This window comes from Pipra filicauda, unplaced genomic scaffold (genome assembly GCF_003945595.2).
Source record: "Pipra filicauda isolate LSUMZ 115617 unplaced genomic scaffold, ASM394559v2 scaffold90_size2875636_pilon, whole genome shotgun sequence".
Classification (NCBI taxonomy): Eukaryota; Metazoa; Chordata; class Aves; order Passeriformes; family Pipridae; genus Pipra; species Pipra filicauda.
Window position 1 is genome coordinate 469431 of NW_024105098.1, and position 19549 is coordinate 488979.

A 19549-nucleotide genomic window follows, 5' to 3' on the forward strand; every position below is an offset into this window, starting at 1 on the left:
TCTACACACACCAAGAGATCCTTACAGCTTCTGTATGATATAGAGAACATTAATTTTACACCGTGCATAAGACTCTGTATTTTACATGCACGAGGCATCCTTGACTTTCAAAGCAAAAAAAGTTACTTCATAACACAGAAATAAATGCAAAATACTCCCCAAGTTCATATTGTGAATTAATTCCAATGAGCACTTTCTGGTAATAGCAGAAAATGCACAACAGGAAATCTGACTTTGCCTGTGGAAGCAAATGCAATGCAAGCAGTGACAGCTGTAACACAAGACAGGGTAGAGAATTTTCTTATTCTTTTTAAGAATGGGTTTCTCAAACCTGTGAGAAAATATTTACTTGTGGAGCAGAGGGTTATTATGTCAAGACAAATTTCACCATTTCACAGTAACTATTGCAAAAGTCACTGTCACTGACACTCTGTTAGGGACAGAAGTCAATCAGGTTCTACTGATTAAAGGTTCTGGTTGAGGCCTCTCCTGTCATACAAAAATGTCTTACTTTTATGGATTTTCATTTCCTCAAAAGGGTTTTCTCTTCACTATCCTAAATAGTATCCATATCCATGGAATATGGAAAGCATGTGTGCATATGAGCCTTCATGTATAACCCTGACTGCATTCCTTACATGTACAGAGGTAGGCAGCATCATGTGTGTTATGTAGCTACAGTATTTTCATTATTTGTCTTAGAATATGCTACAAAAACAGAAACATTCCCCTATAGAACCTCAAATAAAATCTGCTTCATCTCACACATAAGTGGTCCAATAGTGATTTGTTCTCCCAATCCTCTCCACACAGAAAAGCATCAGCCCTAAAAATAACTTCAAGAATTATTTGCAGAAGATTGTTGAATGCCTTCATATAGGAAAGGCATTTTGAATTCATCATCATGGCTTTAGCTCACACAGTATTCAAATACTGATACAGAAACCCCACACCAATCCCTCCCAGCATTAAGCCTCTTGGTTTTCTCATGAGCCATTCCACTACCTTGATTTTTTCTAGCAATTTTAAACTCTACTGAAGTCTGCATTCCAGAATGAAAGTATGACTTAGGAGTTACACAGAAGTTACCTTGGTACTATACATATAGGTTCTAAAAAATATGTATTACATGGTATGTATTATGTATATTATATAAAGCTTGTGCTGAACATAGAAATCCTCAATGTGATAACAAAATAGTTACCTGCTTGGTAAGAGAACTGGATCAAGAAATTATACGTAACTAGATTTTTAAAACGGTATTTAAGCAAAAAAGGTAGAAAAAAGCTCTATTTCATGAATTCTTACCTTTCTGTTTTGATCATAGGCAGAATCAATTCCCAGAATGCTGTTGACTTCAACATAAGGATATTGTTTCTCAAGAACACTAACCACGTGCTCCACTTTCAGCTGATCTCCTGTTTTTACTTTGTTATATATCTGAAAGGGGAATACAAGTTTACAGCTGCAACCTTAGAGCCTCAGTCCTTATCAAGGTATGCTGTCACCTGTATTGCAGTAGTTGTAATAAGTTATTAATAGCCAGACTGCAAAACATATATCCATATTTATTAGCTGCAATAACAGCTCCTAAGCACTTGTAGCCATTCTAATTATCTTGCTATACCTCATAGTCATTCCAGTGAGATTGGAAGAAAGTAAATAAATATTTCTTTACGTAATAACTTGCACCTTTAATTAGAAAAGGTATTTGAGGGGGAAAAGTAGTGCTTTGTGGAAAAAAGCCTCAAGTAAAGCATATCAAAGGAGCCACCTTTCCCTTCAGAACTTGGGATATGCTTATAAACAATACAACAGACCTCACATGTAAAGTAGATAACTGTTTCCCTCTTCAAGGCACAAGATTTTACTTTGAGTTACAAATATATATATATATACCAAATATAAATATATATACCCCCCCCCAAAAACAGAATAAAAGTCATTGTCTTTAAGTCACCTGCAATTTAATGCCCCAGCTTGCCAATTTGTACAAATGTCAAACCACAGGTGAAATGCATTTACCAGCACCTTTATTATCCTTTACTGTGACAAAAGTACACAGCTGTAACTGTTCTAACCAAATTATAATATTGAAGGGATGCAGCAGTTCAGAACTCCCTGACAGAATGACCAAAGGGACAGGATCAGAAAAACATGCAAAAGTGTTAAGTGTCATATTTAAACTTAGTCTTACTTGATAAAGTTAGGTCAGAAGCACTTTACAAAGACACGTGTATTGTGTGGTACTAGTATTTGCAGAATACTAACCAAGTCAAAGAACAATTCCTTCCATTATTTACATATTAGCCCATTAAGATAATCTTACATACATGGAAAATATTAAAACATTAATTTCCCTTTTAAATTAATACTTACAGACATAACAGTCTGGAAAGCATAATTGTTGTCCATTTCTTGTGCCACATAATTGTATGTCCTAAGGAGGGCAACTCCAGGATCCTGAAGTCCATCAACATCCTCCGAGTCATTAACCACAAAGACTAGTCCTATCCTGCAATCAAACAGATCCCCAGATCATCAATTTATTACACTAATAAACAATCAACTTTTCATACAACTGTCAGCTACGACCATCATCTTAGACAAAGGCTTTATCTGGGATAGCCTGGTAAGAAGTTGATCAGAGGAGCCAGGAACCAAACTTAGGACATATAAACTGTAACATTCCATCAGAATCTTGCTTTTCATTTCTCTCTCATCCAAAAGTACTTAATTTAAATTTCTTTTGGACTGTAAAAGAAACTGAACTCTGTTTTGCTAACAGCAGAAGTTAAATTTAAAAAATATACCCATACCTCCAATACAAGGTATGTAACATTTCTGCAGTGTCCTAGCAATGAGAATTTTACAATTGCAAAAGTCACAAAAATAAAACCGATGTAGAAACCCCCCAAACACTAAAACACAGCAATTACCTCAGGGGGATGTGGTTACTGAAGAACATCTCTGCCACGTTCAGTAACTCTGCTGTGGTCTCTTGAGTAGGATCTACTATCAGCACCTGCACACAAATAGTAAGTGAAAAGTTTCCATTCCCTTAAGAAGTGAAGAAGGAGGTTTTGATCAGAGATTGCTTTATTCAAGTCTCAGGGCAGAACTCAGTCCAACTTTATACACTGCCAGGGAGATGAGGCCCACAGCTTGAGGTGGTTCAAGTCCCTGTTTGCCCCTAACCAGAGTTCTTTTTTCTATAGGACCACTCTGCCCCATGCCAAGAATTACAGTGCAGAATTTATAAACTCCTTATTATATCTTACTTTAAGTAATTTACCTAGAGACTAAAAAGACACCCAGGAATAAGCTGAGGGCTGTTGATCATCTTCTGAAGTCTTGGCACATGACTGCACTGAAACAACTGAAACAACTAAAGTTCATCTGAATTCTGCTAAGAAGATGGTATTTAACAAATTTGAGGGATTTCATTAACAAACTTTAGGTGTTATCACAAAACACACCAAATTCATACTCAACAGATGATAGTCTCCTCCACTGATGAAGCATATTTCGGCACATAGTAGATGCCAGAGATGCTCAGTAATCTCTGACTCTCAGTCATAACTTACTAGTATAAGTAGAATAAAACCTTTTAGAAGAGCATCCTATCTCAAGCTATTTGAGTGACAGGGAATCCAGCACACATGCGAGGCAAATTTCAAAAGCTAATGTCCCAGCTCTTGACAAAACAAAATGCACATTTCTTTTCTACTCAGTTTACCACTTACAAAATTATGGAAGTTTTTTCTAATTTGTCTGATCACTCCTGGAAATGTGGGACGCAGCAGTTCTTGCACACTGGAAGGCCAGGAATTATACCGACTGTCAACTTCAAGATTGTTGATCCACTAAGAAAAAGCAAAGGCATTTAAATGATCGACACTCCTCCTGCTCGGGTCTGAGACTGAAATATTTGCAAATCATACGCTACACTGAGAGCTGCATAAATAAGAAATTAAGCTTTTCCAAAAGAGCCAATTATATTTATAACCTTATTTTCCTCTCTGTCTTCACTGGGGTTTCAGAGGTGACTGTGAGACAAGGACAGAAGCCCCCCGACAGAACGCCCTGCCCGGCAGCAAACCGAGCACTTCCGTCTAAAGCCCCACGCACCGAAATCGCAGGGCTCCTGATGTCCACGGCATAGTCAGAATCTGATGGCTGGATGTTCAACTTCAGAACGTTGTGCAGGGACAGACCCTCAATTCCCAAGCTGTGCAGGCCTTCCATAACACGGGCTTCGTTGCGGAGCACGTCAATCAAGCTGGTGGGAAAAGGAAAACGCTGCTGAAGTTTAAAGACACAGCAAATAATCTGATTTTATCCTAAGGGTTAACACGAAAGGTATAAAAAAAGTCTGCCATGCCTGGGTTCTTATTTATCACCTGTTTCTAACTGTCCTAAAAAAATTGAGATAACTTTAACTTATTCAATGTCTAGGGTAAGCAACATTAAATCAGAATAACTAATGCACGATATACATACGTAATTTCAATTTCACATTATTGAAAGACATCCTGACAAAGATATGGGGTGGTTTTCAGATGAAAAATTTACAGTGATTTATACTTTGAGACTTGGTCTGCGATCCTCAGAATAAAACCTGTATGCTGACAGCCTTGGAGACCAAAATCTTGCTAGTCATAGTACAGATCAAAAGAACAGTACAAAGGTGACTTCCCATTTCAATCTTCAAGGGTATTCTAATTTTCACATTAGCTTTTTTGTTAGAAATGCACTTGAATAAGAGAAGGAACCTTTCCTTTCTACAGTACTTATCAATTGAACCTAATCTAGATATAGACTTTGTGAAGAAGGTTCAAAATTGGCTAAATAACTTCATAATTCACGCACAAGCAGGAGGAAAGCTTCTAAACAGGAAACAATTATTATGAAAAATAAAACATTCCTACCTAAATATGTCCTGAGTGTCTAAATCAATAAGTAGTCCATTGATGAACAGGGCAGAATCTCCTGGCTGCAAACCCAATGTTCCTTTGAAATACTGAAAGGAAGTAGGAGGCCATTACAAGAGTGCACTACACAGGAAATATTAAACTGTAGATTTTATCTCCCTTACTGCATTACAAATTGCATTACATGACTTCTCAACTGCAGTCTTTGCTGACTTTTTGCACACATCCATTACCAGAGGAAAACACAGCTGAAGTCACTTAGTGCAGAGACATACAAATTGAAATTCTATTTGTTTCTTCCTACACAATTCAGTAGTGGACTGGAAAGTCCCGGAGAAGACTTTTTAATCATACTCAGATAAAATAATTAAAATGCTTGAGAGAAATAATTAAATTCATTATTTTAGCTGACAACCCACAAAGCAGATGGTCAAATAGCATCCAGTTCCCTGTCTTAGCTCCTTAACTTGCAATTTTGGGCAGAAAATACTTAAACTGCTGGATTTTGCATGGCGCTCACTACTGGAACTAACTGCTGTGTTTAAGGTACCAGTTAAGTCCTGACCTGGTGGATATGTCATCAGTGGAAAGCAGATGAGCTGTCTCAAAGCCAGGCAGCACACACATGGAAAAAAATCTTTCTTCTATTTTGGTATTTCTTCCAAGTACCTCTAAGCAGTACCCCATTTTAGTGGGTACTTGCCCCTGAATTGAGGCACCACCACAGAGAACAATATTGAATGGGGAGAGATGAAGCAAACTTCCCAACTCTAGCATGAAAAATTATGTTTACAAACTGAAAAAATTTCTTCCGATACCTCTCATCTTACAGTACCAGTTACACATCTCTATTAAGAAGAAATGGTAAGATGAACATGAGACACATAGTGACCAAAGCAAACCGGGGAATAGCAAAAGTACCACGTGAAGTACCAAGAGCAGGAAAGCAGCTTCTAATCAGAAAAAAATTACGTATTTTACTAAATTTTCTAAAAAAAGCTGAGTGTTAAATTGTATCTTTCTGTGGATAATTACATAGTAAACTCTAACACACTACTAGCAGTGAACTTAACTATCAAATAATATGCCCACAAACTGAGTTGTGCAAAGAACAGCTCTAAAGGGCAGGGTTAGATGTAGCCAGATCTGGATCTAGTAGCCTAGGTATTCTCTGGGAAAAAAAGAATCCACAAAATCATGGGTTTACCTGTGAAGGAGTCTGATCTAACACATAACAAAAAAGCCACCAGGTAGCTTTACCTTGCACTTACATCCTATACTTTGTCCCTTCCAGAATCACACAGGACAACAGTGTCAAACCCTATCCCTTCTTTTCTGATTTTATGATTACTGATCAACAAGGCATTTCTCTCTCAGAACAGGAATCTCAGGGGACTTGTAAGTAGATGTTGTGTAGCTTTGCATTTACTACTTGGCTTGCCAGATATCATTGGTCAGATTTTCTAACAATATGTGTGTACTTAACATACCTTGTCTTTTTCCTAATAAAACCTTTCAGTGAGACTGGAATGTGTAGACAGAGCAGCGCAGTTCATATAGCAAAAGCTGTTGTTTGGCTTTTTTGCACTGTTATCTTAGAGTTTTATTTTGTACTCTATCCAGACCGCATTACCTGGTGCACAAAATTCTGTACAAAAGCCTGGACAAAATCCCCAAGTGGCTCTTGGTTTTTTCAGTGCTTTGCTAATGCCAAGTATGCAACTTAGCTGTCAAAACACTGCTGCAAACACCAGAGCCTACTCAGTGTCCTCCAAAGGCCCCTCATGACCTGGGGGTTTTTATGATTCTGTTTCAAAGCACACGTAGAATTAGCTGGTGAATTTTATCCCTTCAGTAGTTTCACTCTCAAAGCACCAACACTGAAACCATTTCCTCCACATAGTATTAATCATTCTAAACCATGGCAGGTTTGAATTTATTCTGTGACTCTTCCTGGCAAACACTGATGAATACAGGTACCTAAGCATCATCTCAAATTGGGTAATGAGAACTAAATTTCTTCTGCATCCTTAAAACTGTAAGAAAATGCTTAATAGATCTGTCTTTCAAGCAATAGCTTTCTAACAAGTGTAGTATTTTTGTATTTGAGCAAACAAAGTAAATTATGTTCCTAATCCATGTTTGAAAATCCACCACTTCTCTTCTGAAATGCACACTACAAAGTCGTGTGTGAAAATACTGGTCATTATCTGAACAACACCTAAACTTTTAAACAGAATCATTATTTTCAAAGCTTGAATTTCTATTAAAACAGAAGTGCAAAGTCACTATGATACTTTCTGGAAGCATTACCTTTTGGTTCTCTTCAATTTCTGCTCTGAGTTCTGAAGAAACAACTGTTTTTGTTATGGCTCTACAAAAATAAAAAAATAAAAACATCATGCCGTGAATCATCATTCTGTGTACCTACTTTTCCTACTTTTTGTACTTACATATTAATATAATTAACCCTCTAACATAAAGAGCCACAATCAGAAGGACTGGCACTTTGTGATACTATTGAACAGTAGGATGCAGCATTTTTCTCACAGCATACAATTCAGCAGCACAAAAATGTTAACCACATGCCACCTCTCAGTGTCTAATTTCACATTAACCACAATAGGAGTGAGCAGCTGCCAGAAAGGTAGAGGTGGAGACACAAAATAGGGGGATTTCACTCCACATGGCAGGTTCCAAATCCTTTCCTTACTTTGGATCTAGTGATTATATCATCACAGAATGGGCAAGTACAGCCCATGGATCAGACTAAAAACACAGTAAGAATGCAATGCCTGCCTTAAGAAGATCTAAATAGCACCTTAACATTAGTTAGTGGGAAATAAGACCAGTTTCTTCTTATTCTCATCTCGGGTGTATCTCCACCTATGCAAAAATGAAGAGCTCCTGTAATATCAATTTCACAATCCAGGCCATGAATTTATCAAGAGATATTTCTAGACTGGTTGGGCAGACCAGATTATGACTGAATTTTTTGATATTGATTTGAATACGCCAAAGACAGTCACTAACAAAGTGCAAAAACCAGCAGATTTGCACATCTCTGACATGAGACTGTTTGGCAAAGAGGATCCCAGAAAAGCGGGATCCTGTGGATGGATAAACATTAAGGCCACCAAACAGAAAACACAGCCAAGAAATTCTTGAGGACTTGATGCAATAGGTTCAGAAACATTTCACAACAAAAGAGCTCAGGCAATTCTGACAAATTTTCCACCAGTCCACATCAGCTGCCATGCAAAATAAACACTTTAAGATCCTCTTTGTAACTGTAGGCTGAAGAACTGCATAAACATTCCCCAGTGTTTGCCTCCGGCTAAATGATATTAACCCAACCAATGCTGCCTGTCTCAGGTTCTGCTCAGAAAAAAAAGAGTGAGAAAACTTCCTAGAACTCATAATTAAAAGTTACCTGGCCTTTGTAGGAAAGTTCTGACTGAGATCTTTCATGACCATGAGAGCATCCACGGGGGGAGCAGTCAAAATGCGAGCAGCAGTTTGAAAACTCAAATCTTAGAAGTAAAAAAAAAAAATAGAAGTCAAGAACTCAAAACAGAAAACAAGGCAATGCAGAGGCATCATAACTTTAGCTTTCAAATTTTGCATGCTACCTAAGAAAATTGATTTTCTATCTGCACCTGTAGATACCTTTTTTTAAAATCATCTTTTTTGTATTCAACCTCTATCTGTTGCCTTGAAATAAGTAACCCTTCCAAACTGAACCAGTGCATGCTGCCTACAGGTTGCTTCAATGAGTCCAGACCAGCACCCTTTTTTCTTTGCTCAGGTGGGAGAATCTGCCCTTCCATTCAATACAGGTACATTCCCTTTGGCTACCATTTATGTTCAGCCTTTCAAATTACTCTTTTTGAGAGGAAGAAAAGTCTTTCCACAGGCCTCTACAGATGTTTTCTGGGGAAAGAGCCCAGAGGTGCATGCAGGTGATTTTGAAAGACAGTTTTCCTCTGGTCTTGAGAAATCTCAGCTTTGTACACCAAGAATGTGATCATGGAAAGAAATTTTAGTTCCTTTTCTTTCCTGCATTTAGTGGACCATACAAGCAGCCAGTCTCAGAGCAAGTGGTTCACTGCACTTCACAATATAGAAAGCAATCCTTGTGTCACAAGTCCTGTGAAACAATCTTTCTAAAAGCTATTTCAACAGGACTCTACAAAAAAAGGCACTTTAAAAAAAATCCATTATTTTCCAGTGCAAGAATTTACAGTCAAACTCTGTCAGTTGTACCACCAGCAACCTCGATTGTGCAGCACACAAGAAGATATATTTACACTGAATTTTTGTAGACCAATACTGAAAGCCTTCATCCAGATTACCTTGTAGCTGCCACACTTTCAAAGGTGCCATTTCATTGGTACTTTCCACGAGGTGTTTTCTGAGCTCCTTCAACTCTTCTGTCAAGTCAGGATACAGCTGCCTAAAAGGGTACAAGGGTCAAACAACTCCTGTGGTTTCCTGTAAGCAAGTCTACAGCTAATTCAAAGAAACTCCCATATGGAAAGATGCTGCTAAACACACGTGGGTAACTCAGACATGTAAAAAATAATAACAAAGCAAAAGATCAGCACCTCTGCAACAAGTGTTTTAAGAAAGACCAACCACTTACAACTGAGTTTTACCTTAGTTTTCCAAACAGAAATCCTTGCACTTCATCAATAGGGTCATTTTCATCTATGACTGTGGCATTCACCTCTGTGCCTATAAACACACAGAGAACACCACTAGCACCAAGCTATTCAGAAACAGAAAAGCAGCAGAACCTGAGGGTTTATGTGCACAAGTAAATAAAAAGTATACACACATTTTACTCTATCAAAGTAGTCTTGGCAGGTGCATGAGAGTTTGCAAAACACAGATCAGTGCTCTAAAAGCAACAAAAGCAAAATAACATGCAGAATTCTCAGCTTTGTCTTCCCCAAAAAAACCAAGAACAGAAAAGACATTCTGATCTAAGGATGGGTAAGTTAAGACAAATTAAGGTAGAGAAACTGTTTTACACCAGCAGAGAATGGCTGGCTCTCTGGCAAAATATTAGTTGCATTAATAGTGCTATTACTAAGATCTAGCCCAGATCCATGACTCCATTGTGCCCAGCATTTCACAAAGATAGAAGACAAGTGCCAAGGCAAAGGTATGCTCAATAGGGAACATGCTCCCAAAAGTAATTTTGGAGCTAAGGGAAGAATTCAATTCAAACAAACAGTCATTCAGAGCAAAATAAATATAAAATTATCTTTGCAAAATTAAAATGTTCACATTAAAGTACTTGAAACAGTAATTCACCTTTCACCTGTGTATCATCCTTGGCCTTATATTCTGTACTTTTAATAGCCAGTTCTACACCATAGCCAGAGAGGTAGACTTTTTCTTTGCTGGGATTCTGGAAGGAAAAGCAATTAGTATATTACCACTCTTTGTTTTGATGTACAGATTAAAAGCTGCCACTTCCCAAAGCTAGGAAATCTCAAGCTGGTACACATTTCAGACATAATTGGTAACGAGAAACAAACACAGTGATTCTGTGATTCTGCAGTAACATACTCTAATAATTATATTTCCTATTGTATTTCAAACAGTTTTTGAAGTTCAGCAAGCATGAATTATTCCTATGAACCAAAAACCATCAAAAACCACAAAGAGGAACACAAAACAATGTCTTCAGGATGCAGTGTGTGAGTCAAGGAGAGCTGGATACATTCCTGTCACCAAATCAGAAAGAAGGGGGAAAGGAACTTCAGCTGTGAGGTTCAAAAATGAACATGCACTGAAGAGTTATCACAGACAATTACAAGAAATAAAACTATGAGTAAGAAGAGATACATAATTAGGTCTGACTAATGAGAAAAATATGATCACTTGTTAAAGCATTTTGAAGTATACAGGACTCACAACAGTACCAAGATCTCACGTGTAATACACTTAATTTTGAATATACTGATAAACAAATTCCTTTTATAAAAGGAATGTGGTGTATCCAACATATTACTTTATTTGATTAAAAGTGCAAGTAATGCTAAAAGGGAACCAGCCAATGCCTTTTTTTTTTTTTTTTGCATTCAAGCCCTGGCTGCTACATTGCAGATTTGGGTAACATTTAGTAATATTCAGGAAACAAGTCAAATAATCAGTTTCTCAGAGCTTTTAAAATGTTGTTTTAAGCACTAATCCAGTGGCCACGAGCAATTTAGTGGAGGAAGATGGAAACCAGGATAAATTGCACGAGGAATGGTGAGTGGTTCTGTAACAAAACTGCTACAGAAATCTTACTGTTAATCCTTGCTTTACCTATCAAATAAATAAGTGGCCTGACTGTGACAGATCTGCTGCTTCCTATGATCTAATATAAGTAGAGAAACTTTTTTCTTACATTAAAGTCCCTAATTAATCGAGTTTAATTCTGGATGTGTGAAATCAAATTATGCTCTTACTTAAACAATCAGGAGATTTAAATTTATTCTGTATTCGTCAGCTATACGCAATAAAAAATAGAACTTTGAGTATTCCAAATAAATATTCCAAAACAAATGCAGCAGCACATGAAGTCAAGTTAAAGGGAACAAACTTGGGCCAGTTTTCTTTTTTAAAACCCGGGGCAGTTACTCTTTCAAACTCAAATACCTCAGCTACAATGCACAGATACACTTACAGCAATGTAGTGTCTGAGGACATAGGTGATTTCTCCTGCCTCAGCCTTTGAAACAAGCCTCCTGTGGTGTCTGTAGAACTCCTCTGAGCCAATCTCAGCATAAAAGATGACAACAGGACTTTCAGGGTTTGATGCTGGGTACTTGTGGTCCCCCTTGAACAAAAATGGCTTTGGCCTAAGAGGAAACATTGAAGATTGCCACAGTGTGATTCACAGCATTGCCTCACTCAGTGCAAGATGGACTTTTTCTTTTCCCTGTTTAATCACTATTCCTGTTCTCACTGAATACATGTGTCAAGTTATTCCCACATATTATCAAGGCTGGCAACACCTGCTGCACGTTGATAATGCTTTGTTAAAACTGAACACATGAAAACGAAACAAGTAACTAAGAGCTATTTTGAATCTAATATGACTCTTATTTTAAAAATGAACCATTTCCATTAAATTTCCAATTAACTTTCTCCCCTTCCCCCTCATGATTCATAAATTCTGTATAACAAACTAAAAAAGCTGATAGAACAAATATTCCAGGAACACAAATTCATTTGAACTTGACTTAGTATACAAACAAGAAAGTGAATGAGAAGACTATTTTTAACTCCTGTCTTTATATTTTGTCTAAAATACAATTAAATATTTAAAATATTCCCAGTGAGTCGGAAAAATTGCACGTGAGCTATAGATGCCATATGTTTGCACATTGACAAAAAACTCCTTAGGCTTACAAAAGCCCAAACTAGCAAGGTTACTATGAAAACAAACTGAAATTTAAGGGCTTGGCTTGGTTTTGGTTTGTTACTTTGTTTTATTTTCTAAAGAGGTATTATAGCTTCTTTTTGTTACTAGCAGTTACAATCAAGTTCTGTTTGCACAGAGAAATCTGAATTTGAAATACATATTGTGTGGAAATGCTTTTCTTTGTTAATGCTGAAGAAAAAATACTGTGCATGCTTCCAGCAACTCATGAAACAATCTGTTATGTTAACTCTCATTTTCATATGCAGCCCAGCTCCTTCTATTCTCTCTACATACTGAAGGCTTTACACTCTCCTGAGAATTCCTACTGTCCTTCAACAATTTCAAGCTGTTCCAAGATTTGTTTCCAATTTTTCCTGTGCACATTCCTCCTAGCAGAATATCCAAGAGTAAGGGATAAGAAAACAATCATTGCCATCTGGATTAATACAAAATAAGAGACTACCACTCCTTTGCAAGCAATTGACAGGATAAATCAACACTGAAGAAAGCAGAAACTACTGCTTTATTACAATGCCTCCACAGTAATAAGTCTAAATTTTAAAAGCTAATCCAGAGATAGGAAATTAGGCAAATACCTGTCTGAGGCTGCCCGTAAAAGGTCTCCAAGAGAGTCAAATTCACACGTCTTCTCCCCATGCACAACAAAAAACAGGGTACAGTCCTTTGGTGGAGGTTCGTCTGCTGCTATCTGTATAAAATATTTGCAATAATGTAGGTTGAATAAGGGAAAATATAATAAAATTCACTTAGAACAAGTGAAAATTATAAAGGTGTAGCTGTGCAGCAATCAGTATTATTTGATTTCTCATATTCCAAACTAGTAGTTTTCCCATGTTTGTGACATAATTTAAATGCAAGGTGAAATTGCAAAACTGAGAGCTAAGCCTTAACTTATTTTCCAGTCTGTTATTATCAACTGTAATGTCAGTTCCAGGGACAGAAAGCAAGGCTTGCAATTGTAGGGGGTCTGGTTGAGGGTTTTTTTTGCATTACACATCACAAACCTCTGTATTTGTTGAATATTAAACGACAAAATGACTCCAGATAAAAAAGGAAGATGTTTTACAGTATTACCTAAATAAAGCACATTCTAATGTGAGACAATTTGCAGTGAACTATATAACACCCTGAGTTAAAAAAAAACACAATAAAATGAACTTCCATTTATGAGTTGTAATCACTAGAGAGATATATTAATGGATTATTATCTTCCAGTGAGTACAACTGAACAACAGGAACAGCAGCAGCATCACAAGTACCAACGGAGCCGTAGGGATTTTCCTCATAAAAATCTCCACACAGTTATTAGTGAAGCAAGCACAAAGATATGCAGACATGTCAAAATCCCAATTTGTTAATCTACTCCAGACAAAAATTCGGCACCCCGTGAAATTCATATATACATCTGCTCTGCAGCTCAGGTGCATGGAGCAGTCAGGTCAGGGGGTTTATACTCTCAAACATCTCCTTCACAGCTCGCTCCTGCTTGGGCCTTAGGCAAAGCTCTGCACATCATTTGAGCATTTCTTGTACTGACCTGTTGAAAAGCTTGAACAGTTGCAGAATAAGAGCGTAAAGACAAGGAAAATTTCAGCAAATTCTGCTGCAAAGGTGACAGAGTCTGGCAGGCTACTTTCAGCATTTCCTGGTAAGAAGAAGAATCACTACCTGCAAAGTCAAAGTAGAGCAGTTATTCTCCTATACCACATTCTCATTGAGGAGGGACCTTCCATCTCATGATTTATACAAACATGGGCTAACCAGTCCATGAAATTAATCTTAAACATGCACATGACTGTTCCTCCTCAATTTTCATTACTACCAGTTCTATAGATGGATGAGAGTGGACTTCAATACAGACTCATGAGAGTAAACTTAAATACATTCCTGAGGATGCAAACACAGGCTGGGGAGGAGGGAAACAGTTAAGAGCTCCCATTTAATTTCAGGTGAGAAGCAGTAACACAGAGAAAAGGTATTTACAATATTTTATTCCTCATGTTGAAAAAGAAACTGGTAAGCAAAATGTTTCAGACCCATCCACTACAGATTTTGTCAAAGGGATATCCAAAAGCCTTGAGCATATTGCAGCAAAAAATATTAATGAAACCAGCATTTTAAAAGTCAAATGAGGACTAACACAATGGAAGGCAAAACGTTTATTTTTCAACTCTCAGTCAGCATCAAGAAAAAGACTATGAAAACTTACCATCCTGTTCAGATGTCTTAATATTCTCACTGGCTTCCACGAAATTCCAGAATTTTTCTTGACCTTCTTCTGACAAAAATTCACTGAGTAAGAAGAGAAGTTAGCTAGATCTATGAATTTTCTCTGAAGTTACAAATGTAATACATTGTCAAACTTAAGGAAAGTTCGTTCCTAGCGTTTATTTACCTATATCAGAAACTGGGTTACTAGAGAAAGCAGTGCAGGAAAGCTAAAAACAAACACAACACACCTAAACAAATAATAGCTGCAGACCAGGACAAACACATAGTACATGAAACCACCCTGTAAGGTACCTACTGATCTCTCAAAGACCACTAACGGGCAGCAGTGCCCATCCTGGGACCTCTCCTCTCTAATGGATTCCTTTGCTAGCTCTCTTTTATGAGAAATATTCATTTTTGATTATTTTGCTGTAACAAACTGTAGATTACTGGAACTATCACCTTTGTTGGGATTTCTTGTTTGTTTCTTCGTAAATCAGCAGAAGGAGAAGTCACAGCTTTGTGATTAGGTAGGTATACAATGTTAGATAGTAAAATTAATTCTCTAAAGGTTGCTAACAACAAATACTGTACCATGTCTAAACATGCAACATGCTTGATGCTGTAACAGAAGGTTTGGAGCCCACTCACTGCCACAATGACCTGTGTGTTCTGCCCCAAGGTGGCAAGTGCTGCTTTAACACCTGGGTAACAAATTGCAGTGCTGGGCTAAGTACACTGAACAGCAGCAATGATTTTACACTGCAGTGCTGCATCATGCTGCAGTTCACCCCAGGTGAACAATCCTACCTATCCCAAGTCTTTGAATACAAGGGATATTGTATTCAATGGATATTGTATGCAAATGTGCCTTTGGCATAATATTTTGATTTTTTACTTACTGTTTCACACTCCCTTAGGGTGAGCTTTTCCCCAACAAATATCTCATGGTGTGAGGATATTTAAATCCTGGCATTAACACCTGTGCTTTTCATTTTACTGCTTAAGGAACTTTCAGTCTTAAGCTTCAACAAAGAAGGTTACAGAAAAGTAATTTCACCTAGGACACACTGGTCCTCTGACCCCAAGCCCTGCCCATATGAAGGAAACCCAGTGATGCCCAATTATTGTCATGTGAAGCAATCTACAGTAACACAGACAGCATTCCGTATTTGGCAACACCCTTAAGTGACACAAAATTAAGCACACACACACACTCTTAAACAAAAAAAGTCCTATTTTGCATTGACATCTCCAAACTAAAATATAAAAAAATGAAATTATGGGGACTTCAAAAGTGCTAAGCAGACTGGCAGTGAAAAGACAGCATTTTGCTTTTTTTTCATAGCATCTTTAGGGGGCAAAAAAATCTTTAGTACTATAGAAGAAATCTCCCCAGGGTGACTTGCACAACTCTTACCAAAGCAGTTGACTTTAATCACAGCTCACATGAACAAAGTTAAACTCCAGCTTTACTGAGCTAAACATACACAAGCAGCAGCAGATATCAAAACCTACAATCAACGCTGAAGTAAAATACCTTTTGCTATGGAATCTTACAAGATCATGCTAAACCTCTCTAATCAGTGCCTTGAGTAAAACTTCATAAAGCAAAAAAATACAATGTAATTGTTTATGGTTATTAATGTTTGTTCTGATGCACAATGAAAGAATTTATCATGCAAAAAGAACTACTACTGTCTGCTTTAAAATCTCCTCCCATCTCCCTACACACAGCAGTGATCATGTTCAACTGTTATTACTAACAATGAGTTAGTGATGACCAGAATCCAAAGTGCCACATAACAAAGAGAACACATTATTTTATCCTATAAGCATAATCTGATTTGTCAACAAAAAATCACAATGTACGTACCTTGTTTCAAGGAGTAAAGGAGTTGAAGACCACTTCGTAGTTAGAGATGTTGTCACAGCTTTAGAATCTCCTTTTACAAGGGAAGAGCTGAAGCAGATTCCAAGAACTGCAATAAGTATTCCCATTTTATAGAAGCCTGAAAATGATGATGAAAAAAAGTTAGTTTTGCATTGTCTCTTTTTATAAATACAGAATCTCACATATCCAAATATATTAGGACATTTTAAGCTTCAGTGGCCCATTCAATGCAATACACCAATGAGATGATCATCATCTCACCTGGGCTTACAAAATCAGAAATACTGTGAAAACTTAAAGAGAGGCAAGGAATTTACAGTCTGACTCCTGAGCTGCAATTAAATCTAAATCAGCTTCCTCTGTGTTTATACTTTCAAATAAACTTGCTTCAGCTCTGGGACACCTACATACTACTTACTTTAGGAGGGGGTACTTCAAACTGAGTGAAAAACCAACCCACCATTCATTTCATGGGAGGTAAAGTCACACCTTGCATTTGCAGCAGCCAGGTACTAACCAGTGTCAGATAAAGCAGGCAAGGATGAGGTTCCCCAGTCAGCCCTTTAGGTTCTGCTGGGCACAGGGGACTGCTTCTCTGGGGAATGAAGAAACAAGCATTTCCTGGATGCACTAAGCACCACCAATTTTAGAAGCTGAAAAATGAATGAAATAATGAAAACAGACTCAAATGATACATCTTACTGCGAGAAATAAGACAAAAAGAAAAAAAAAAGACCATTTCTTTAGTGTCCTTCATGGGCACTTTCATGCCTTTGTGTTCTCTGAGCTGTACAGCAGAACACAGCTGAGTGGAATTTCCTTGCCCACAACTCTTACACTTACAGAAGACCTGAATTCTCCTGTTGGTTTTTCATTAGTCTCCAAAACTTCACATTTTTTCCCCCCTCTCTGACTAGACCATATTTTCTACACACCCAATATGCACTCAGATACTCTCTTGTTTCTTCATCGTTATTTTTCTGGATAACTCATTTTCCATTTTCCCCCTGCAAGTGAAAAAACATCCCACACCAAACCCAGGTATATCACACCCACCAACCTGCCAGGATCTAACTCATGCTTCTTTTTCATGATGATTTCAATGTAAAAAACAGTGTTATATATCTGTAGCTCTAAGCTCTACCTGTATATATACACAGACAAAAAACCTGAATCCTGTTCCCTTTAAAAATTTACATTCCCCAGCAATCACTCAGCCATTGTTCTTTTTCTCAGGATTAAACCAGAAATGCCTGCTGTGATATCCAAAGAGCAGCTTGCTCAGCTGCACTCGACATTTGCTTTATGCCACACCTGGGAAGGAGGCAGCTGGCATCACGGAATGGTCAAAGCCATCACTCCCTGTGTGCAGAGGGGAAGTTCAGCCAATATTTGTGGAGTGAAACCTCGGCTTCCGCCAAATGCAACAAAAAACCCACAGTTTGCAGTTCCTCCCAGAGTTGGGTCCTTCTTATTCACTGCAAATCATAAACACACAAATGAATATACTGAACTGTATTCTCACAACTAAAACTCCTGTGCTGCTCTCTAGTGCCTTCTTTCCCACTCTGGGAAAGACTGTAATAAAAGCCTTTTTCTGTATGAAATAGGAAAAAAACCAAAGTACACATTTGTCTCCTGACACCTGTTCAGCCAACTGAAAACCTGCACATTAGAAGTTAATAACAGCCTTGAATAACGACAGCCATAAAACAAAGGAAAGACCAAAATCTCGAAGAAAAATACACCATGAAAAAAGAGGTAAGAGGCACGGGAATGAACCGTGTGACACGAGGAGATCCAGCTGTGCTCTGGATCTGCTCTGGATCTGCCGGGTGACAAAGCAAATCCCAACCTGAATTACAATGCTGCAAAGTGGAGTTTTCACATCTAGTTTGTAAATATTTTTCCTCCTTTGTTTTTCTTCCAATTACTCAGTTTAAAATACTTCTGGGAACTTGGGCAGCCGGGAAAGAAATAAATCACCCCAGAGCCGCAGGCAGCGCTCTCTGCCATGCCCTGTCAGGTCAGCAGTGGCAAAGATCAGCGCCCGGCAAAGATGCCTGGTAACAGCGACGGCTGAGAGCCCAGATCGCTCGGTGAGCACGTCCTGTAAAGTGCTCGTGTTGCCGTGCTACGGACACCAAAACTAAAATATGGCGATTAACTGGTTAGCCCACGAGTAGAAACCCCTTGTTCCAGCTGGGGGTCGGCGTCCAGCGGGCTCTCCCTGCAGCGCTGAACAGACGCACGGCAGGTCCGAGCCGCCGAGGGCTCAAAACACGCCTTAAACTCGGGCCGTCAGGTCCTTAACGGTGCGGGGAATTAACGGCGAGCGCGGCCTCCGCCGCTCCCCGGTCCCGCTACACCCGTGCGCCCGCCGACCGACCGAGCCCCGCGGGGCCCCGCCGGCCCCGAGCCCCGCACGGCGCCCCGAGGGGCGCGGCCCCGGGCCCTCCCCGCCGCCGCTCCCTCACGGCCCCCGCGGGCCGCCCGGTAACCGCACCTGCCCCGCGGCCGCCGCTTCCTCCCGGCTGCCACCTCTTCCGCTTCCGCTGCCGCGGCCCGGACAGAGGCGCCGCGGCGCCGCAGTGGCGGCGGGGCCGGGCCGGGGCCATGGCGGGGGCCGGCGGCGGCACCGCGCCTTCCCCTCAGAGAGCCGCTGCCGCGGGCGGGCTGAACAGCCCCGGCCCTGGGGAACGGCCGTGGTAACCACGGGGCCTTCTCCAGGGCTCCGGTGCAGTCTCGGTTTAAAGAGGTAACGCCGGAGGCAAAGGTGGGACCCGTGTTTCCGCCTTCAGCGCGTCCATTAGCAGTCGGCAGCCTGCGCTGCTGAAAGGACGCTGTGTATACAAAGAGCTGCTTCTTTCACTTGCTCGTTCATTTACAGTGTGAACTAAAAGAAGCATATGGCAGATTAAAACCCAGTTGTTCTTCATTCATCTTCTCTGTACTTTTCACAGCTCTCTATCAGAGCTCCCCCTGAGCTGTCCCTCTTGCAGCCCGAAGAAGCCACCTCGCCGTTCTCTGTGTGCTCTGTGCCCAGCTGTCCCTGCCGCGTCC

General features: G+C 39.3%; 1 protein-coding gene across 7 annotated transcripts in view; it reads right to left on the minus strand.

The window, feature by feature from the left end:
* UGGT1 (UDP-glucose glycoprotein glucosyltransferase 1) overlaps positions 1–19113 on the minus strand; it is a 43395-nt gene extending 24282 nt beyond the window's left edge. For 2 of the 7 annotated variants that reach the window (XM_027724858.2, XM_027724857.2), the window contains exons 1-17: positions 18993–19113; positions 16469–16604; positions 14591–14673; positions 13919–14049; positions 12957–13069; positions 11620–11794; positions 10257–10353; positions 9593–9671; positions 9290–9390; positions 8368–8467; positions 7248–7308; positions 4932–5023; positions 4132–4282; positions 3747–3866; positions 2940–3025; positions 2380–2515; positions 1309–1440 (exon numbers count right to left, since the gene is read on the minus strand). In XM_027724858.2, coding sequence (XP_027580659.2) covers positions 1309–1440; positions 2380–2515; positions 2940–3025; positions 3747–3866; positions 4132–4282; positions 4932–5023; positions 7248–7308; positions 8368–8467; positions 9290–9390; positions 9593–9671; positions 10257–10353; positions 11620–11794; positions 12957–13069; positions 13919–14049; positions 14591–14673; positions 16469–16604; positions 18993–19104 — 1905 coding nt within the window. In that variant the 5' untranslated portion in view covers positions 19105–19113. Of the gene's footprint in view, positions 1–1308; positions 1441–2379; positions 2516–2939; positions 3026–3746; positions 3867–4131; positions 4283–4931; positions 5024–7247; positions 7309–8367; positions 8468–9289; positions 9391–9592; positions 9672–10256; positions 10354–11619; positions 11795–12956; positions 13070–13918; positions 14050–14590; positions 14674–16468; positions 16605–17003; positions 17140–17800; positions 18897–18992 lie in introns of those variants that run through there. The other 5 variants (XM_039391134.1, XM_039391133.1, XM_027724859.2 and 2 more) reach the window with 5 other exon arrangements.
* Between the last annotated feature and the right edge of the window lie 436 nt (positions 19114–19549).